The 23,952-nt window shown below is 36.8% G+C and overlaps 1 protein-coding gene across 2 annotated transcripts in view; it reads left to right on the top strand.

The window, feature by feature from the left end:
* The window catches only part of LOC114657382 (zinc finger E-box-binding homeobox 1-like), a 146,759-nt gene that overhangs the window by 55,976 nt on the left and 66,831 nt on the right, over positions 1 to 23,952 (top strand). Inside the window, exons 6-8 of one of the 2 annotated variants that reach the window (XR_007935845.1) lie at positions 6,039 to 7,390; positions 19,930 to 19,986; positions 22,167 to 22,254. Coding sequence is in view for 1 of the 2 variants with exons in the window: in XM_028809180.2 (XP_028665013.1) it covers positions 19,930 to 19,986; positions 22,167 to 22,259 (150 nt within the window). In the remaining variant the exon portion in view is untranslated. Of the gene's footprint in view, positions 1 to 6,038; positions 7,391 to 19,929; positions 19,987 to 22,166; positions 22,260 to 23,952 lie in introns of those variants that run through there. The other variant, XM_028809180.2, reaches the window with a different exon arrangement.

The following is a 23,952-nucleotide window of genomic DNA, read 5'->3' as shown; positions in this document are numbered from 1 at the left end:
TGTACCTGACCTTGCCATAACTTGCCATAAGAAGTAACAATTCATCCAACTTTTGAAATCGATCAAACATTCCTCATTATATGGAAGCAAACCAGTTCTGAATTCTTTCCACCTTAATTTTATCCTTGCTCTGGATCTTTACTGTTTCGATTCTTGGTTGATCCGCTCCTCTGATAAGAGCTCCATAGACAGCAGTGATTGCAGTGCTACCAACTGAGTTTGGCCATATTTAATACAGTGGCATGCAAAGGTTTGTCCATTCTTGCTTAAAATATTTGTTACTGTGAAGAGTTAAGTGAGCAGAAGATGAACTGATCACCAAAGAGCATAATGTTACAGATGTCAAATTTCTTTACAGTACAGCATTTTATGCAAGATTAGTGTTTTGTTTTTGTTTTGTACAATTGCACACTGAAAGAAATTTTGAAAAGACCAAGATATTTGAGTTCTCAGATAAGTTTTTCCAAGGCCTCAGACCTTAATTAGCTTGTTCACAGTCATTGTTAAGGAACCCCAGGTTTTAGATTGCAAATTGCAAAGCTGTATAACTTCTCTGACTCCTCAAAACTTGTCCCATCAATCAGCAGCCTCTGAAAAATAAAATAATTGATACAAAGCAGAAGAAAGCTACAAGAAGACAGCCAAGCATTATCAGGTAGCTGTTTCCCCAGTTTGTAATGTTATTAAGAAAAGGCAGTTAATAGGAATGGTGGAGGTCAAATTGAGGTCTTGAAGACCAAGAAAACTGAGAAAAACTTCCAAGAAAACTGCTCCTTGAATTGCTAGAAAGACAAATAAAAATCCCCATTTGACTGCAGAAGACCTTCAGAAAGATTAAGCAGACTCTGGAGTGTTGGTGCACTGTTCTGCTGTGCAGCAACACCTGAACAAATATGAGATTCATGGTAGAGTCAGCAGAAGAAAACCTTTCAAGCATCCTAGCCACAAAATTCAATGCTTAAAGTTTGCAAATGAACGTCTAATCAAGCCTGATGCATTTTGGAAGCACATCCTGTGGAATGAAGAAGTCAAAACAGAAGTTTTTGGTCATGATGTTCAAAGGTATGTTTGGAGAAAAAAGGGGTGCTGAATACCAAGAAGAGAACACATCTCTGTCTGTTAAGCATGGGGGTGGATTGATCAGGCTTTGGGCTTGTGTTGCAGTCAGTGGCACAGGGAACATGTCATTAGTAGAGGGAAGAATGGGTTCAAATTCAGTAAACCCTCGTTTATCATGGTTAATCCGTTCCAGACTCTACCACAATAAATGAATTTCCGTGAAGTAGGATTCTTTATTTATAAATCGAATATTTTTGCAGTTAGAGCATAGAAAACCTGTTTACTGCCTTCTAAATACGTTTTCTAACATTATTAGAGCCCTCTAGACAGACATGAAATAACATCCTTTAGTCAAAAGTTTAAACTGCTCCATGACAAGGCAGAGATAACAGTTCCGTCTCACAATTAAAAGAATGCAAACATATCTTCCTCTTCAAAGGAGTGCGTGTCAGGAGCAGAGAATGTCAAAGGGAGAGAGACAGAGACAGAGAGAGAGAGAGAGAAAAGAAAACAAAAATCAATAGGGCTGTTCGGGCTGTTAAGTATGCAAAGCACCACCGGACAAAGCAGCTGCAAGAAAGGGAGCAATGTGAAGGTAGACTTTCAGCATTTTTTAGAGGAGCGTCCGTATCCTCTAGGCCAGTGTGCAAACAGCCCCTCTGCTCACACCCTCTCCGTCAGGAGCAGAGAATGTCAGAGAGAGTGAGAGAGACAGAGAAAAGCAAACAATCAAAAATCAATACGTGCTGTTCGGGCTTTCAAGTATGTGAAGCACCATGTGGGAAGCATATCGTATATCATTGAGAAGTTTTATTTAATATGTAATACGCGCTCTGGTTGGGTAGCTTCTCAGCCATCTGCCAATAGCGTCCCTTGTATGAAATCAACTGGGCAAACCAACTGAGGAAGCATGTACCAGAAATTAAAAGACCCATTGTCCACAGAAATCCGCGAACCAGCAAAAAATCCGTGATATATATTTAGATATGCATTCATTTAAAATCCGTGATGGAGTGAAGCCGCGAAAGTCGAAGCGCAATATAGCGAGAGATCACTGTAAATACAAGCAAATTCTGGAAGCAAAAATCACACCACCTATAAAATATGTTAAAGTTAAAAAGTGGATGAGTTCTACAACAAGATAATAATCCGAAAAACACCTCCACATCAAGAATGGAATACCTCAAGAGGTACAAGCTGACGGTCCTGCCATGGCCCTCACAATCCCCTGACGTAAAAATTGAAAATTTGTGGATAGATCTGAAAAGAGTCCAAGCAAGATGGCCCAAGATTCTTGCAGAATTAGAAGTCTTTTGCAAGGACGAATGGGCAAAAATACCTCAAGTAAGAACTGAAAGACTCTTGGCTGGCTACAACAAGCATTTACAAGCTGTGATCCTTGCCAGAGGGGGATTACTGATCATGTTTGATGTCCAAACTTTTGCTTCAGGCCCTTTTCACTTTTTGGTATTTTGTACCTTTGAATGATGGGAATAAAAATGTAATCTTGCTTAAAAAATTAAAGAAATGTGTCATCTTTAACTTTATGCCTTTTGGTGATCAGTTCATCTTCTGCTCACTTAACTATTCAGAGTAACAGACATTTTAAGCAAGGGTGCCCAAACATTTGCATGCCACTGTATACCCATCTTATGTTCCTCGGAGTCTCTTACATTCTTAGAAGTTGTAGACTTAAGGTGGATTTCCGATCCTTTCCACTGTCCCTGAGATATTTCTCAAGTTCCAGCTTGTCAGGCTGTTCGTTTGGTCTGCTATAACAGCTCAGACATTATTTCCAATTTAAAAATAAATAGCAACAAGCCAGAGGTGAAATCCCGACATTAATAATAAAAAATTAAAGGTTTACATAGTCCATTATTCTTTCCTATATTCTGAAAGAATTTACAGTAGCTACATTTTATTTACCTTTACCAATATCATTGGTTTTGCATTTGTGCCCATGTTTAATAGTGGCCATTAGTGAACTGCTTTTCCATTGGGTACAATCCGTCCTTGAGCCAGCTACTTTAAGCATGGGCTTCTGCTCTTTTTTGACCCCCCAACTGTGTCTTAACCATTGTTGAAATGAACGTTATAAGCTTTTATAGTGAACTGTATGCCTCATGTCACAAAGAATTAAAGTTTTGCATATAGGCGCCTTCAGCAATTGTAAAAGCACTTTCATACTAAACAATCTCCTCAATTTTCAAATGAGTATTTATTATTATTAAATGCTCAGCACACAAAACATGTTTATTTTGTTTCCTTGGGTAAGGCTGAATCCATGATTTCATGGAATATTATCATTTCTGAGGGTATAAAATTTTCATTATGTTACTGCTTGTTTTGAACTGGTAACTGTAGTTAAGCCTTTGCTGTCAAACCATAAATGTGATATATGGCTTTACTTCTTTATAATAGAGGTAAAAATAGTTTCACTAGTCAAAACAGTTAATGAGGTCACACACTAATATTTATGCAGATTAATTAATTAAATAGTCAATGCTATATGTATAATGGAAGTTTATTTAAAATTTGTCTCTATATGATTGTAACATCATGTTTAAAGGCTGACAAAGCTATGAATAAAATTGCCTTATAAAATTAATCAGTAATTGATCAATTTTTAAATTAAATTATGCTAATGTTTCTGTATTAGTTTAATCATTTCATGGTGTCAAAAAAAATCTCTTTTCTCTGTTCTTTTTAAAACCGTTCTCAGCTGCTTGGACTAAAGCTCACTATTGTTTACAATTCACAGATCTCAGACAACTGATTGGAGATTTGTTATACAAGCACATGTTAGACTTCCCTTCAATATTTATTCCTACATTTAATTTCCATCGTCAAGTCCCTTCTACATACAGCATGCTTTGGTCCATCTGTGATACCGAAAAAGTCAGAGCATTGTAATAGGCACACTAAACCACTGTGGACTACTTGTTGTTATACTGAAAATGTTTATCCTGATATGGCAAAGAAGCCTTTCCTTACTTATAAGAACAAGTCCATTTTCATGTATAAACAGTAAGAAGGGAAGCCTCCATAGAATTTAGGAAACCATGGACAAAGTATTCAGGAATATAACCCACAAAAATAAAAATATGCTCATATGAAAAAGTTTTGGAACCCCTCTTAATTCTTTGGATTTTTGTTTATCATTGGCTGAGCTTTCAAAGTAGCAACTTCCTTTTAATATATGACATGCCTTATGGAAACAGTAGTATTTCAGCAGTGACATTTAGTTTATTGGATTAACAGAAAATATGCAATATGCATCATAACAAAATTAGAAAGGTGCATAAATTTGGGCACCCCAACAGAGATATTACATCAATACTTCTAATTTTGCAAATCTAACAGCCTCTAGACGCCTCCTATAGCCTTTGATGAGTGTCTGGATTCTGGATGGAGGTATTTCTGACCATTCTTCCATACAAAATCTCTCCAGTTCAGTTAAATTTGATGGCTGCCGAGCATGGACAGCCTGCTTCAAATCATCCCATAGATTTTCGATGATATTCAAGTCAGGGGACTGTGACGGCCATTCCAGAACATTGTACTTCTCCCTCTGCATGAATGCCTTTGTAGATTTTGAACTGTGTTTTGGGTCATTGCCTTGTTGGAATATCCAACCCCTGCGTAACTTCAACTTTGTGACTGATGCTTGAACATTATCCTGAAGAATTTGTTAATATTGGGTTGAATTCATCTGACCCTCGACTTTAACAAGGGCCCCAGTCCCTGAACTAGCCACACAGCCCCACAGCATGATGGAACCTCCATCAAATTTGACAGTAGGTAGCAGGTGTTTTTCTTGGAATACGGTGCTGTTCTTCCACCATGCAAAGCTCTTTTTGTTATGACCAAATAACTCCATTTTTGTCTCATCAGTCCAAAGCACTTTGTTCCAAAATGAATCTGGCTTGTCTAAATGAGCATTTGCATACAACAAGCGTCACAGTTTGTGGCGTGAGTGCAGAAAGGGCTTCTTTCTCATCACCCTGCCATACAGATGTTGTTTGTGCAAATTGCGCTGAATTGTAGAAAGATGTACAGATACACCATCTGCAGCAAGATGTTCTTGCAGGTCTTTGGAGGTGATCTGTGGGTTGTCTGTAACCATTCTCACAATCCTGTGCATATGCCACTCCTGTATTTTTCTTGGCCTGCCAGACCTGCTGGGTTTAATAGCAACTGTGCCTGTGGCCTTCCATTTCTTGATTCCATTCCTTACAGTTGAAACTGACAGTTTAAACCTCTGAGATGGCTTTTTGTAGCCTTCCCCTAAACCATGAGACTGAACAATCTTTGTTTTCAGATCTTTTGAGAGTTGCTTTGAGGATCCCATGCTGTCACTCTTCAGAGGAGAGTCAAAGGGAAGCACAACTTGCAATTGACCACCTTAAATACCTTTATATCTCATGATTGGACACACCTGTCTATGAAGTTCAAGGTTTAACGAGCTCATCCAACCAATTTGGTGTTGCAAGTAATCAGTATTGAGGAGTGACAGGCATTCAAATCAGCACAATTACAAGGGGACCCACATTTTTGCACAGCCAGTTTTTCAAATTTGATTTAATTTCATACAACTAAATACTGCTTCACTAAAAATCACTGCAGTACTCAGATGTTCCTAGGAAATGAAAGACATACCACTGTTATCTTTTTTGTTGAAAGTAGAGTCAATTATTATGCAGGCTGAGAGGGGTTCCAAAACTTTTTCATATGACTGTAGATAGTTGCTTGTAATACAAACATCTTGTCAGTTTGCCTGAGAGCCAGGAAGTACAAATTGATGTGACTTTCTAATAAGCTGAAAGAAGCTTTGTTACAGGTAAGCACACCTGCCCGTACACTTTGAGGAACATGCAGGCAAACACACTGTGGAGTGAAACATGCAATTGTTTTTATGTGTGTTCTTCATTTTTCCAAAATAAAATATAATGTGTCTATTTATAACTTTCTCTTAACAGCCCATTTTACTGGAAGCATTATGGACAATGAAAAACAGACTCTAAACCAGATACCCAATTGCCATAGTCCACCAGTTTCACAGTCATCTCTGCTGTGGTCTCATATTGCTACAAAAGATTCACAGAACATGTCAGACTGTCTACATAGTGAACCTGTTTGGCACCAAGACAGTCTTCAGGAGTCAAAACCGAAAAAAACGAACAGGATGTCTGATTTACTACACTGGTCACAACATTTGCAAGAGAGACCTGAGAGAATTCCGGAATGGTCTACAGCTTTGATTTGGTCAGAGAGACTTAAAGATAACACAGAGGCAGCATTACATGAATCAAGTGTTTATCCTGAGCTTTCAGTGGCGTCTTCAGGATTTGCACAGCAAATCACAACTAGTCTAAACGGGACGTTAGAGGTAAAAGAGGATGTTGCAAAACATTTGGTTAAACCTGAAAAAGACTCTTTCTGTTTGTTGCAAGATTCAGGCCTAAATGAAAGTGATGAAGACTTTAAAGCCTTCAATGATGCTGAACTCCAGAGAAATACCCATAGTGATAAAACAGAAAACTGCATATCAAATCATGTAATTTCTCAAATGGTATTTCCACTAAGCAACTCAAACAGTCAAAACCCAATTTCACATGCTTCATTTTCTGAAGATGCTCTTCGTGATTCCGTTTCTCATTGCAGCACAGCCTGTCGGTCATCAGTCTCAGATTTAGTCCTTCATAAAGTCCAACAAGATCAGTTGGAGGAGATCAGAAAATTAAGGATTGACATGGTGAAAATGATTGGAGGTGGCTTTCAGTTACTCTCACAGCAGCTTGCAGAGTTAACAAGCGTTTTGCGTGAACTGGTGCCTGCCAGGTGTTCCAGCCGTTCTCAGGCAACACAGACAGCTATGAAGAAGCAGGAGGATATGAAAGACTGTAGAATAATAGACTGTAGTGCTGTTCAGATGACCAATGAAATACCTGTATCATCATTTCCTGTACAAGCTGAAGGGTCTCCAACTTCTGAAACATCTCTTACTCAGTGTAAAATACGCAAATTTAAGAAATGGAAAAAGAGACGGCATGTAAATTCATTGTTGACGTATTCACCACATAGCCACCTCACCATGCTTTGTATAAGGAGGAGGAAAAAATGCTCATGACAAAATATCAATATAAATGTTTGAATTACTTTATTTACTTACTGCAGTGCTTTCCCCGACTTTCTTTTCAACTGTAAGCTTTTTCTTGTATTAATGTAGTGTATACATTATACATTTATACATTCTGCTTTTCTATTTGAAAAACTAGAAGCAAGAGAAAAGAAAATGAGAAAAGAACTTCTAGGGTGGGTTAGCAAAATGGTAAGTGATTAGTTTTAACTAAGGCCTGCTTGCTGCTTCTTTATTTCTTCACAGAAAAATCTCTTTTTCTATTGTATTTTTTCCTCAAGGAATTGTAATGTTGCAATTGTACAAAGATTTAATCATATTTGGTGTTGATTCTTCCTTTACAGTGACTGAAATAAAGATTTTGTTGTAAAATGCTTATATAATGGAAGGTGCATACTTTAATTTACTCTAAATGTGTTTATGTTAATATTTAACATTTATTAAAATAATTTAGGAAAACAAACATGAATACTTATTAACATTTAATATATATTTTAAAATATGTTTTTCAAGTTTTGTTTTATAAAACTTAAGGAAACTATATGAGTAATTGGCAAAGTATATGACACACGCTTAGAACAGTGTTTGATATTGCTAAGCTGTATAATATTAATCTGATTATTATACCTATTTTTCATTGTTCATTGTTCTTTAACACCAGTGTAACTGTACCATTTTAATAAAAAGACAGGAACAAATATGTAAAACTTAAAAGCTTTTGGATAATGATCTCCTTAAGTAATATTAAAGTGTTGCTATTACTTACCGCCCTTTTTGTCTCTTTTAAAATATAGCAATATTGTCGATTTGATTGCTCGAAGAAATACAGTTTTACTTCTTCCCATTTTATCTTCCACAGAACCATAATGTTAACTTCTTTTAGGAATTCCATTACCTCTAAATAGTTGGAAAATGCATTTAATAAGCATGATAGTCAAATATCTCATTTTGGATATATTACTGCTCTTTAATTGTTAGAAAGGCCTGGAGTAAAATTGGAAGAAAATGCTAAATTATTTTAGTAAACATTTGCTAGTATGATAAGCCCATCCATTTTCAAAGCCACTTATTAGTGTACCTAATCTTAGGAAGCAGAAGTCAACATCAACATTTATTTATGTAGCATGTTTTCATACAAATGATGTAACTCAAAGTGCTTTACAAGATGAAGAAAGAAAAAAGAAAAAATATAAAAATAAAATTAGGTAATACTAATTAACAAAGAATAAAGTAAAGTAAGGTTTGATGGCCAGGGAGTCTGTACCTTTAGCACAGGGTGCAAGGCTGGAGCCGGTCTTAAATATTATGCCATTCCATCAAAATCGCCACATAAACTACACCTTTAGGAATTTTTAAGTACTTGTCATTTTCCAGATAGATAAATAGATAGATAGAAGCTTTATTAATCATTAAAGAAATTTCAGGGTTACAGCAGCAGACAAAAAAGAGCAAAAATACACATATAACAAGTATTATAATAATCTTAAGTATGCAAACAAGGTACAAATGTACATACAACAAGAATTATCTCTAAGTAAATTAAAAGAGTGATGGTATTTGCTAAGTGTAAAGTGATTTGAATTGCACATACATACAGCATTAGTTACAATTTCAGTCATTGGCAGAGTATATTGCACATAGCGTCATTGTCTGGTAAGATGCCTACTACATCAGCGAAGTGCCCTTTAGCATACAGAAGAAAGAAGACCACCTTGGCCGAGGAGTGACTCATTGTACAGCCTGATGGCTGAGGGTAGAAACGGCCATAATTAGTGCTTCTTGGAGTTGTTTCAGTCTGTTACTGAAGGTGCCCCTCTGTTTAGCCAAAATCTCATACAACAAATAAGCGTCATTGTTCAGAATAGTAAGCAGCCTCCTGAGTGACCTCTCATTCTACTACTTCCTCCAGCAAGTCCAGCCTGAATCCCAAAATCGAACTAGTCTTTTTAATTAATGTTCGGACATTATACAGGAGAACTTCAGAAGATAAACAGAATCAGAGGTGATTCTAGGGACTTGGAGGGGCCTTAGGCAAAAATCTCCACAGGGTCCTCCAACTTACCCTCCCTTGAGTCTCAGCATGGTGAAATTTATTACTATAGCACAAAGTCTGAATTAACAAGATCAACAGGAAGTGTTTAAACATAACACCTTTATTTTAATTTTGTGAAAAACAGATTATTAAATACAACAGAATAATTGCGCATAAAAAACAAAAAGTAATAACAATAGAATAAAGTAAATATTAAAAAATCGAAATAAATGAAAAAGGTAAATAAAGTGACATTAAATTCAAAGTGCATATAGCAATAAAAATTAATACAAAATGCACATGCTAATTTTAAAAAATTAACTCAACAAATTGCACATTTAAAATAAAAATAATAGTTGTAAAGGTATTACTGTAACTTTCAACTGTCTTTGGGCTTCGGCTTCAGGAAATGCAGCCACTATGTCCTCCAGGTCATTGTGCTCTATTGGAGTTAAACTGGGGCTGAAAGCCTCTCTGGGCACACAGTAAATCTCAAGCAAGATTTAATCAGTGAAAAACCTCTTTCACCAGAGGCAACAATGATAGGAACTGCTGAGGGACTAAATTTTGACTTCTCAGAGCCCCGTTTCACTGTTACCCACGCACCCTTGTGGTTGAAATGCTGCTGACTACAATAATTGATCCTGGAGAGACTGAAGCAGAAATGACCAAAATGTCTAAACAACCAGAGTCAATCAAATTTTTGCTTCCAGATGTATAAATCCTCTTCATGATTTATGAAATCATCTCTGGTTATATTTAATGTTATTAAAAAAAGTAACGTTCATCAATATTCATCAGAAACACTCTCACAATGAAGATTGGTGCCGCCCTTTGGTCCTTTTCTCATTGTGTCGTTGTAGTGTGTCATTGTCTTATCTGTCGTGTTGTTGTGCCTCTGAATAGAATGTTAAGTTTCATAGCACGCTGTGCTAAGGCAGGTTATTCATAAGCAGTACAACATCTCCTGCAAATTGGGACTAAAGTGCAACTTAATAAAATGAGCTCCTTCCCAGTCCATCTTGGCGGTGATCTCGTCAGACCTGCCTCTACTGCAAAGAATCTTGGTGTCATTTTTGATTCCTCCCTTTCTTATTCCACCCACATAAATCACATTAAGAAACTTTCTTATTTTCACCTCCGTAACATATCCCATGTTCACTCCTTTTCTAATGCTGAGAAATTCATCCATGCTATTATCACATCCCGCATCAATTATTGTAATTCCCTACTGGCAGGTGCCCCTTCTAATCTTATATCACAGCTCCAGCTTATTCAAGACTCGGCTGCAAGAGTCATTACTCGAACCAGCAGCAGTGAGCACATCACACCCATCCTGCTCCGCCTTCACTGGCTCCCTGTGTCTTACAAATCGAATATAAAATCCTACTAATAACCTACAAAGCCTTAAACGACCTCGCGCCAAACTACATCAGTGACCTTCTCCATCACTATGTGCCTGTCCACCCACTAAGGTCCTCTGATTCTGGAGATCTTGTTATGCCCCACACTAATCTACACTCCGTGGGTGACAGGGCCTTCAGCTGTATAGTGCCCAGACTCTGGAATGACCTACTGAAATTAATCAGGTCAGTTGACTCCATGAATTCTTTTACAAAACAACTCCTTTTATTGGCTAACTAAAAAGAATACAATATGCAAGCTTTCAAGGCAACTCAGGCCCCTTCTTCAGGCAAGATGTAATCAAATTATGATTAAATGATTACATCCTGCCTGAAGAAGAGGCCTGAGTTGCCTTGAAAGCTTGCATATAATAATCTTTTTAGTTAGCCAATAAAAGGTGTCATTTTGCTTGACTGTTCTCTACATTCGTAATGGCTAACACGGTACAACACCCTAGTACTACAAAAAACAACTCAAAACTCATCTGTTCAGGAAGGCTCTTAGCTCTACTTGACTTTATTACCCTTCTCTCAGTTTACCTCTCTGTCAAGATGCTCATGTAACCTGTGTGTGTGTGTGTGTGTGTGCTGTGCCATCAATTATGTTGTTTGTTAGGCTTTTTCTCTGAATTTACTGTCTTAATCTTCTTTATTTATTTATCTGGTTTAGTACAATGCTATATACTGTATACACGGCCGTTCTTTCTTAAACTCTGTGAAGTGCCTTGAGCATGGGAAAGGCGCTATATAAATAAAATGTATTATTAATATTATTTGTACTTCTTACTCTTATGAACTCCTAGCTCTGCCTTCACTGAGGTAAAGAAGAGACATCAGTCAACCTGAGTTATTTCAAAACTAAGATAAAATTGGATTCTTAACATAAAAAAATGACTGATCACACCTGTGAATTTATATCACATTGCATTTGTAATTACTGCTTATACCAGTGAATAAAACACACTCCCACATAGCATCTTTCTATCAAAAAATATATTTACCTAAGTGTATTGAAATAAATACTAAAAGCTTTCCAATTCAATCACACAAAATCATCATATGTCCTGGTTTTTAATTCCTGTTTTTTTGATTTACTCAATAGAAATGAAAACAGTTTGTAATCTCCCAACAGTGGGGAAAAAACTGCATGGGCGTAAAATATTAACTATAGCCAGGGCACACCTAAAACTTCTGATACACTCTACCTTAATAATAACATTATTATGACATACATGTCACCTACCTTGAATACACTCTGTGGACAAATAGCTTTGCACTCATCCTGCCCTTTCATGTACAACTGATTTAAGAATAAATGTGTATTTAATATTTAAGCTCGTAGATGCCGTGCATCTTGAAATGTAATAAATACAAAATTGAACTCCACATCTACATTGTGTCTAAGCTACTTAGTGTCTTGTATAGCAAAGCCAAAAAGCAATCATTTTGTGTAAATATATTTAAAATTACACAACATGAGAAAAGAAGTAATAAACTAAATGTACAGTTAGGTCCATAAATATTTGGACAGAGACAACTTTTTTCTAATTTTGGTTCTGTACATTACCACATTGAATTTTAAATGAAACAACTCAGATGCAGTTGAAGTGCAGACTTTCAGCTTTAATTCAGTGGGGTGAACAAAACGATTGCATAAAAATGTGAGGCAACTAAAGCATTTTTTGAACACAATCCCTTCATTTCAGGGGCTCAAAAGTAATTGGACAATTGACTCAAAGGCTATTTCATGGGCAGGTGTGGGCAAGTCTGTTGTTATGTCCTTATCAATTAAGCAGATAAAAGGCCTGCAGTTGATTTGAGGTGTGGTGCTTGCATGTGAAAGATTTTGCTGTGAACAGACAACATGCTGTCAAAGGAGCTCTCCATGCAGGTGAAAGAAGCCATCCTTAAGCTGCGAAAACAGAAAAAACCCATCTGAGAAATTGCTACAATATTACGAATGGCAAAATCTACAGTTTGGTACATCCTGAGAAAGAAAGCAAGCACTGGTGAACTCAGCAACGCAAAAAGACCTGGACGTCCACGGAAGACAACAGTGGTGGATGATCGCAGAATCATTTCCATGGTGAAGAGAAACCCCTTCACAACAGCCAACCAAGTGAACAACACTCTCCAGGGGGTAGGCGTATCGATATCCAAGTCTATCATAAAGAGAAGACTGCATGAAAGTAAATACAGAGGGTGCACTGCAAGGTGCAAGCCACTCATAAGCCTCAAGAATAGAAAGGCTAGATTGGACTTTGCTACAGAACATCTAAAAAAGCCAGCACAGTTCTGGAAAAACATTCTTTGGACAGATGAAACCAAGATCAACCTCAACCAGAATGATGGCAAGAAAAAAGTATGGAGAAGGCGTGAAACAGCTCATTATCCAAAGCATACAACATCATCTGTAAAACACGGTGGAGGCAGTGTGATGGCTTGGGCGTGCATGGCTGCCAGTGGCACTGGGACACTAGTGTTTATTGATGATGTGACACAGGACAGAAGCAACCGAATGAATTCTGAGGTGTTCAGAGACATACTGTCTGCTCAAATCCAGCTAAATGCAGTCAAATTGATTGTGCGGTGTTTCATGATACAGATGGACAATGACCCAAAACATACAGCCAAAGCAACCCAGGAGTTTATTAAAGCAAAGAAGTGGAAAATTCTTGAATGGCCAAGTCAGTCACCTGATCTTAACCCAATTGAGCAGGCATTTCACTTGTTGAAGACTAAACTTCAGACAGAAAGGCCCACAAACAAACAGCAACTGAAAGCCGCTGCAGTAAAGGCCTGGCAGAGCATTAAAAAGGAGGAAGCCCAGCATCTGGTGATGTCCATGAGTTCAACACTTCAGGCTGTCATTGCCAGCAAAGGGTTTTCAACCAAGTATTAGAAATGAACATTTTATTTCCAGTTATTTAGTTTGTCCAATTACTTTTGAGCCCCTGAAATGAAGGGATTGTGTTCAAAAAATGCTTTAGTTGCCTCACATTTTTATGCAATCGTTTTGTTCACCCCACTGAAGTAAAGCTGAAAGTCTGCACTTCAACTGCATCTGAGTTGTTTCATTTAAAATGCATTGTGGTAATGTACAGAACCAAAATTAGAAAAAAGTTGTCTCTGTCCAAATATTTATGGACCTAACTGTAGATTAAAGTGATTTGTTTCTTTTTCAAGTGAAAAGGCTAGAAGGCATGCTGAGCCTGCATTTTTCTCTCTGTACCTATGTGTTTGATTTCTGATAAGTGCAATATCATTAAAAGTTCAAAACACTGACAATGTACAGTCACATATGGTTTAGATCAAGGGTGTCGATCTCTGGGCCTCTGGCTGCAGCTTTTCACTGCTGATTAACTTGTTTTCCCTTCATTTTAATAGCCCTGTTTTAAGGACTCAGTCCTCTGAATTAATTCACTTCTTCATTAAATGGCAGCCAAACAGAAATGAGATGTGAAACAAGCCAACAGATGACCAGCTAAACTGGAGCTTCAAACTCCTGCCAATTTCACTCCAACCAGTTCCTTAATGAGAAGCCAATTCTTTCTGTTAATTAAACCAATTATTTAATTCCACGGCTTGTTGCTGCAATCATTCTGCCACAGCAAACATTTCCAAAGCTGTTGATTTTCTGTTTTTTCTAAGAACACCATTGAGATGTTTTGGTGACCTCGGAGATCAGCCTTACTGAGACCCTCACCTTTCTTTATGTTCAGATAATGTGGTTAGCTGGTGATGTGGCAGCTTGTTTTGTAGTCTCATTATTGTTTGGCTCCACATTAAGGAAAAAGAAAGAACTAAGGGGTCTGAGTCAAGTTAATTAAAACAAAGGTAAAAGAAGTTAATTAGCAGCAAAAACTAGTCACTAATGAAGAAGATGGTTAGAATGAAAACCTGCAGCCACTGTGGCCCTCCAGGACTGGAGTTGGACACCCCTGGTTTAGATCATATGTGGACAGTTTAGGTTGCTGTTTGGGGTTGTGGGGGAAACAGAAATGTACTCTGTTGAAGATATTTTATTGGGTAGTTCGAATTTGTCCCTCATCCTAATGTTTTCACATTTTGTAGTTTGCCTTTTTTTTAGATTTTTTTTTATTTAATTTTATTGATTTTATTGTAATCATTCCATACAAACAGATACATTTTTACAAAAAATAGGATTGAAAACAAATCAACCCCCACTCCTGAGAAAGAGAGCGAGGCCAACGGAGTAAAACATAAAGCTAGTAAAAATAAATAAATTTACGAGTTTAATAAGCAGATAAAGATAAATGGAGAAGAAAGAATCTGCTTCCTCAGTGCTTTAAGAGCTTTAGGAGATTTTACTAATAAATACTGAAAGCTGATATTGTCACAGATGTGGTTGAAATCATATTATATGCATATGTTTTTTTTTTTAAGTTGTGAAAATATCAAAAGATAGATTAACATTTCTACAAAATAGCTGTGTGGCATAAGCCCATTAAGCATTATTCAGTGACAGGAAGACCTGAGATTCTACGAACAGCTACACAAACCATAGTAAAATGTGAAAACAATATATACACTTTTACTGTGGCAGTAAATGAACACAGGCTCTAACATCGTCAGTTCTCAAACCTGGTTTTGTTAGTGATGTAAAAGAACAATAAACAAAATTAAGCCAGAAAAACTGAATGGAATTTGACTTTTTTTCTGCGGTGGTAACTCTTCCACATACTGTATAACATGGGTAGGCAACGTCGGTCCTGGTGAGCCGCAGTATGTGCAGGTTTTTGTTCCAACCCAGTTCCTTAACGAGAACTCAATTATTGCTGATGAAGCACATATTGCTTAAGTGACATTTTAATGCTTCATTTTAGTGGTCTCGCTTGTTAAGGTTCTCCAACCTTAATTGCTTATTTCAATCTTAAATTGCTGCATTCAGTGTTTTAATTGCTCCTTATTAGCAATAAGATGTAAAAGACAAAGCAGCCAGCAGTTCTCCAGCTAGCTTTTTTCCAATTACATCTGTGTGTGTTCATCATGCACGGTTTGATTTAATAAAACACTTAATAGAAAAATGTGACAGGCTGAAAATGATCTGTTTTAGGCTTCAAATCATTTGGATGATATCCTTGGAAAGGAAAAAAATCTACGATATAAAAGCCTTACATTGCACAGACTAACAAGCCATAAAATTAAATAAGGTCTGAGATCGGCAATGATTGGTTTCTAATTAAGCAATTGGGTTGAATGAAAACCTGTAGCCACTGCGGCTCACCAGGACCGACATTGCCTACTCCTGTTTTACATCTTATTGCTAATAAGGAGCAATTAAAACACTGAATGCAGAAGTTTAAGATTGAAATAAGCAATTAAGGTTGGAGAACCTTAACAAGCGAGACCACTAAAATGAAGCATTAAAATGTCACTTAAGCAATATGTGCTTCATCAGCAATAATTGAGTTCTCGTTAAGGAACTGGGTTGGAACAAAAACCTGCACATACTGTGGCACTCCAGGACCGACGTTGCCTACCCCTGCTGTATAACACTGCTCAATGCATGAGAATAGCATCTCAAGACACTTTGTTGTCTGTATTGTTGTCATTACCCTCAGTGAGATATCAGGATCTCTTCACAGATCCCATTGAAAACATTGTGTGACTATTGTGAGTTGGTTTGTGCAGTGGCATTTGTAGAGTTCAGGTCACATCCTGAGAGCTGACTGACAAAATTAGGCGGAATGTGAGCGAGTTAAATGATGTGAGGTAAAACTGGTAAAAATAAGAAATGAAAAAAGAAATGCAATCACATCAGAAGTGGTGGCTGAAAGTCCCAGCTTACAATAAAAATGCAGCCTCACTGACTCATATATGAGATTTTTGAATACCGGTATTCAAACTAAATCTGGTTAAAGAGAGAAACTAAATGACTGCAAGAAAGGCACTCATTAATATTTACAAATTTCACACGAGACAGATCAATTAAGTGAATCCTCAGAGAGGCATACTGGCATTTCCTAAATCTCTGATCACAGTGCTTGTCGACGTCTCCATTCTGTACCACTTTACAAGACTATACTGCATTCATCTAGTCTGTGTATAGAATGCTAGCGTACAGTCTTTTATTTTACTCCTCTTTCAGGAGATCAACAAATACATCAATGCAGTGCTTCCTGCACAAGAGAAGGCTACTGCCATCTGGTGGGCCTCTCTGATCCTGCAAAACTAAAGCAGAATATGGAAAGGTATTAAACTAGGAAATCAGAAGCCACCATGTAATGCTATATGAAATATTACATAATATATATTATGTACTTTACCTAAATGGACATGCTCATTTAAATTTATGAAGAGTCTTTATTAAGTATGGTGTGATGTTGAGCTCTACACAAAACATTATTTTACTGAGCTAATTATGGTTATTCAAGTGCATGTGGCTCTTTTTTATGCTGTAAACTACAATTTCTGTAAATATACGCTCTTATCTATTTGAAAATGAATAAAATAATTGCGTGCTTAGTCTTGTTTTTAATGAGACAAAGCTGTAGTAATATGAAAAAGGTCAAAATTATCTGACTGATCAAGGTAATTTATTCTTGTTGCTTTTGATTATTAAAAAAGGATGTGCAGTTCATCTTCTATGGTGCATGGTGTTCTGTATTACAAAGGTTGTTTCTATTATTTAGAAGTAACTGAGAATGCATACAGGTAAAAGTCCTAAACTGCTGTGTCCAACGAGAAAGTCAACATCTAAGAATATCTTTACATAATGTAAATTCCTGGACTTGGGAGTATATTGTGTATACAGTAGTCTACTTTTAAGACCACTGTCTGCATCAGCAGTAACTATTATTTCCTTCAGATGTCCACAAAAATTTGAGATGTGTATAGAAAATTCAGAAATTGTTTTTTTTTTTCCTTTCAAAGTGATCCGGTTGTTGAGAGCAAAAGAATATCATGATGTTGTACTAGTAGCTTTTCATAGACAGTAGTGATGCACACTACATTATAAAGCAGTGGTCCCCAAATTGAGCCCTCTCTATTGACTGCAGGTTTTCATTCCAACCAACATCTGCTTTTTTGGACTCCTGGCCTAATGAAGTGAACTGTCATTTCCCAGTTTATGTGTTTTGGGGTCAGTGTAGAACTTTTTAACAACAGTTTGATGTTTTTTTTTTATTGTGCTTTTCCACATGTCCGGGTTATTTAATCCTTTATTTACTATTTGCAGGGTCTGACAATGAAGTAGTTGCAGCCTTTCATCATTCTGTGTTCTTTTTTCGGGCATCTGCTCTGCTGTTTGTTAATTTGTCATTATAGGATACAATCAAGGGGGCAAACTATAGAATAAAAACAAAACAGCTAATGAAATGAGACCAACTATTATTACTTATTATCACTAATGGTGAATCTGGTTGGAACAAAAACCCGTAGCCACAGGGCGTCCCCAGGACTGAGTTTGGGAACCGTTGTTGTAAAGTATTCTTGTTTAAGAAGCAAAGCTTCAAATCAGAACAGTGGTGTTCAGTTCAAAACTGCAAACAATTTAGTGCACAGCAAAAAACTAGAAGCTCATGTTAAAGTTCAGGCAGTTGTGGAACGTGACTTGTCCATAAGCACATTATAGGAATACCATCCATTATCCAAGCTGCTATATCCTAACTACAGGGTCAACGGGGGTCAATCCCAGCCAACACAGGGTGCAAGGCAGGAAATAAACCTCGGGCAGGGCGCCAGCCCACCGCAGGGCACACACACACACACACACTAAGCACACACTAGGGACAATTTAGATTCGGCAATGCATCTAACCTGCATGTCTTTGGACTGTGGGAGGAAACTCATGCAGACACGGGGAGAACATGCAAACTCCATGCAGGGAGGACCCGGGAAGTGAACCCCGGTCTATTATAGGAATACTCCACCCACAAATGTTTTTTTTATGTTACTTATCCCATGCCATTTGTAGTGAAATTTCTAATCATAAATAAGAAAATATCTCATATTATTCATGTCACATATTCTGTATGTCGCTTATTCAGTCATATGCTCACAGTGTGAAAAACGCATGCTTTTTTTTGGTAAAATATTGTTAAATAGACACTTCTGGAATAATCATTTAATTAAAAACAAGACTTTTGACCAACAAACGATGGAGAGAGGCAGGTCTTCAATTCAAAAAGTCAGCCCCGTGAGGCTATAGCTTTCTGTTTATGTTGTGTGCTGATTATCCTGAAAGTACTTACTCAACAGTGTTTTATTATATAAGCGTGCATTTGTACATACGACTGGATAACTGACACGACACAAGTGACAGAAGTTTTTTTTTTCTCCTTTTTTCAATGTCCATTTTTCACATCATTTGCCGTTGGAAAGCATTGGCTTCTTTTATATCATAAACTTTTATTGTCCGCATTGTACATGAAAACATCAGTGTAAAAAGTTTTCTTGGCCATTACCTCGAACCACATGGGGTAAGTGACAAACAAAAAATATCATTTTTAGGGTGGAGTATTCCTTTAAGTAACCGAAACAAACAGAACAAAGATTCTTTAACAATTTCTGAATCTTTATAATTAAATGTAGCAAAGATTTATATTAGGGTTATAGAACAGAAGAAAATAGAACTCTTTTATTTCTTTTTAGACATTTCTGAAATGTCTGTAAATTAGTCTGATGTCCACTTTACTAGTTATAAAAAAATAACAACTTAAGCATATGTGGGCATACCATTTCATTTGAAATTTCTAACTTCATTATTGTCATTATAGTTTCAAGTCAGTCAGTTCATTGTAAAAAGTCTTTTCATACTTTTTTATTTAAAAGTTTGCAGACACGAGTTATCCTGCTTTATTACAGATAATAAAAATAATGTGCTTTATTCTTCAGTTCTATTAAAGGAGTTCATGTATTACATACTGTACAGTTTGGAGTTTTCTTTAATGCACAGACTAAATGTGGAAAAAAGAAAGATAAATGTAGGTCTAATTAAATTAAATTGTTAAGGTATGAATACAGTGATTGAGCAGAAAGCTGCCATGCTACAGGGTGTCTCTGGAAAAGGTTTTGAGTAGCACTGATATATGGGGTGAGCTGGACGTTACTTTGCAAGATACTCCTGAGAACCCGAGATCTTGGTATAGCCATATGGCTACTTTTGCGGGATACGGTTTGAGTGATGAGTCCTTCCCAGGTCATGGCTCTGTAGACTACTTTCTGGCCTAGTACTTTTTTTCTTTCCAGATGTTATTAAACTTTTTTAACATGTGTGACTTGCTAGGTGTCAAATTGCTTTTAAATATTCATGTGATTTATTTTCTTTTTAGGAGATTTATCTTCACATGACCTCCAAGTGGATAAGTTGAAAGCAAAACTCCCTCCAGGTAATTTATGTTATTTACTGAACTTTGTTATTTCAAAGAGAAGATTCTCCCCAAATGTATCAAGAGACACATTTAAGATAGTACACATGCGTGTTTTTTCATTTTTTCTTGTAATGTTTTTTAATAATTTTAGTCTGCAGAATATCCTTAGGTATGTTCACTAGAAAGCTCAGTTATCAAAGAATCTTTTGATGCTTTTTATTTTCAAGCGATATTGAAAAGCTTGCATGCAGGGCATGACATCCATTTGTTACAGTATTAATCTTTTATTTCGACTTATGTGTTATGTAAGTGTTGACAGAAAGAATTTGCCAGCTGTAACCTGCATGGGTAATAAGTTGTTCATGAGAGAAATGTCCTCCATGCATCTATATATGTTGTAGTTTGCTTGTGTAGTGATGAAAGTTCTGTGGTTGGCATTTGTGCTCCATGGCAGCATGGCATTGGTTGCCCTTGCCGTATGGTCTACATTGAACATGTTGTGAGCAACGTTTTACTTTAAACATTTAACATAATTTAGTTTTGCCTTTGCCAAGTTATCAATCAGAGGTTTCCTTACAGGAGCTGACAAAATAATAATAACCTTTAGCCTGTTTATTGCTAAACTGACAGCTGTCTCACATTGCCCTTTCTTCATTGCCCGCATTGGTTATTGGAGAGACGTCACTGCTTTAAAGTTACTTCCCATGTCAAATTTCAGAGCATTTTAAATGTTTAAATTGTCAAAACTGACAGCAATTTAAACCAAATAACAGGGCCAGATACAAGAAATATTTGTTTTAGTAGAGCTGGAAAAGCTGAAGAGAGTGAAACTTGTGGCATTTGAAATTTAAAATGCTGAATGTGCAGTAAGTGCTCTAATGAAATGGCAACAGAGGTAATACAGGATACAGATCTTGATAGACAGATGAATATTACCTTAGGGACAATCGACTAAAAAAACTCCAGGAGAGAATGTGAACGCAGTTCCCTAATATCACAAATTATTCAAATGAGTTTCCCACATTTGGGGAAATTTTAGGAATTTAGTAATATGCAATGGATGGGAAAAATATCTTTGTGATCATGTTGTCACCCATGCCAGGTAAGTAATTTAGAGCAGTGGTCCCCAACCTTTTTGACAGCAAGGACCACTTTATTAGATGCAAATTTTTCCACGGACCGGTTGGGGTGGGCAACAGTTTTATACACAATTTACATAACATTTCTATTATTATTAAAGTTATTAAGCAGTTCGCATACGTTTGCAATCTGAGATTTTTCTTCTTTTTTTGTATATAACAAAGACATATGCTTTGCATTTGCCATTCCAACAGATTGCACATCACAAACATTAACACTGCAATCTTTTTTTCGTGTCTGCCGTTTCTATAGGAGGGTGACAATGAGTTAAATTCCATTGGATGTTTTTCAAATGTTGACAAGCAATAAGCAAAAGGTATCACTGAAAACCACAGACAACAAAAACAGCAAAAAAAAAAAAAAACAATAAAAACAGTACGAGGAAAGTTCGAAGAAAGAGATTTTTTTACAATGTTTCTGTTTGGGGATTGTTGTGCAAACATGCACAACTGAGCTGCAACCACAAAAGCATCAGTTGAATGTACTTCGTAGTAACGCGATTTCTATAGACTCATGTCATATGGGGAAACTGTCGGGACCATAAAAATACTTTGTTGTAATACTCTGTCACCTCGGTCTCTCTCCTCTCTCTGCGCCACTGCAAAGCCCCGCCCGCCAAGCGTTCTGAAAAGTCTGAGTGAGTCGCCGTTGCCGGCAGTTCTCTCGCGGCCTGGCTGTCAGACGGCTGCGGACCGGTAGTGGGCCGCGGACCGGGGGTTGGGGACCCCTGATTTAGAGCATCAAAAATAGATTTGCAATGGCTTACATCTAAAAAATAAAATTATGGAGCTATTAGCCCACAGTGTAAGTATTAACACAAACTTGAAAACCAGTGTTTAAGTGCAAGGCTGCTATGAAAACAACTCCATAAATGCATTTTAAGTCAATGGAAGGTAAGCAATGTATTTGCAAGAAGTTGTGTTGTTAATAAAATTAGACACCAGGCACATTTAAATATTTTTTGTAAACTTTGGTACCCTATTACTGTTCATGTTTAACACCAAGTACAAAAAAATAGAAACTGTGTCTCATAACCGATATCATTTTTTTTTATTCAGGCCGATTTAGAAATCATAGATTGAGTCTAACACCAAAACCACGATTTCAGAGCTCACCAACTCAGCAGTCTGGAAGAAAAATAGGAGAGAATGGTAAGAGGGGAACATATCTTCTTAATACTTATATCTTCATTTTAATAATGAACTGCAAAAACATACATTTCATTTGTTAAGAATGCTTGTTATCTTGACTTTCTGTTCCATCATTAATTTATATTTTCTGTAGTCAGATTTCTGCATTAACAGTAGTTGATACATAGATTATACTTTATGAGGAGAAATTACATTTATACAAACCCCCCCCCCCCCCAAAATAAATATAAATAAACAACAAACCCTCAAAATACATGTAGAAAACTTCTGGCCTGGATTAAACAGAACTGCTGCTGTCAATAACAAGCTTCTAGGTGGCAGTGAGATGAGGTCAGACCTGCTCAGATTGTTCCAGAGGTTTATATTTAAAGCCATTAATATTTGGATAGAGCAGATCCAACTTGTAGTGTCCATGAATTGAACGTACCTAATAGACACTTGAAGTCACCAGCATTCAGAATGATTCATCATTAAGATATTGTTATCAAATTATTTCTGTTGCTGGTCAGCCAGGATGCTGTAACTTACTTTCCTGGCCACTGACTTTCTTCCAACACCGTTCAGCAATTCTGTAGGCATGGCACAGCTGCCATGTAGTGTCATTAAGCCAATGAGCTGGTCTTCCTTTTTTCCATCGTATCTCGAGGGGAGCAATTAAGTCAAAACCATTTTAAATGATGAATTTAAAGCTAAGACAGAATTGTCAATACTATCACTATTGCACTATTATATTGTATTGAGGATTACTTGTGTTCTGTTCTGTGTATTGTATTGTATTGACCCCCTTTTTTGACACCCACTGCACGCCCAACCTACCTAGATAGATAGATAGATAGATAGATAGATAGATAGATAGATAGATAGATAGATAGATAGATAGATAGATAGATAGATAGATAGATAGATAGATAGATACTTTATTAATCCCAAGAGGAAATTCACAAAATGGAAAGGGGTCTCTCTTTGAACTGACTTTCCCAAGGTTTCTTCCATTTTTTTAACCTGCAAGGGTCTTTTTGAGAGCTTTTTTTTGTCTTCTTAGAGAGTCAAGGCTGGGGGGCCGTCAAAAGCCAGGGCCTGTTAAAGTGATTTTGGGCTACACAAAAATAAATTGTATTGTATTGTATTGTATCACGTTGGCCTTATATATCAAGACTGGAGAATATGGTTTTAAAATCAGATATAATAGAAGAATTTAAAAAGTGAGAATAGTGTGGGGCACAGCTTGTAGTAGCAATGTCAACAGCAATATTGAAATCAATCATAAGAGAAAAATGATCAGTAAAAGGAACATCACATATATGATATTATTAACTGAAATACCATGTGTAAGAACAAGATCAAGGGTGTGACTGAGAGAATGACTGGAGCATTAATATATCATATACTATATATAGCATTACAATCAAATGAGTCCAGTAATGATAAAAAGTCATTAACCAAAGGTTTAGATTGACATCAAACGCGTATGTTAAAATTGCTGAAAATAAGTACTTAGTAAGTATCATAGGAGAGCATAATATCATCCAGGAGATCAGAGAATTCAGAAATGAACATATCATTAGTTACAGGAAGCCTATGGACCACAGCACACAGCAAAGAAGAAGAGCTACACACTTCGAGAAGTTGCAGTTCAAAGTTACTAAACGGACACTTTGTAAGGCTTAGACAAAAGATCATACTTCTAACCCTC

This window comes from Erpetoichthys calabaricus, chromosome 9 (assembly GCF_900747795.2).
Source record: "Erpetoichthys calabaricus chromosome 9, fErpCal1.3, whole genome shotgun sequence".
NCBI classification, from domain to species: Eukaryota; Metazoa; Chordata; class Cladistia; order Polypteriformes; family Polypteridae; genus Erpetoichthys; species Erpetoichthys calabaricus.
Note: the sequence above shows the minus strand (reverse complement) of the source record. Positions and strands in the feature narration are given on the sequence as shown.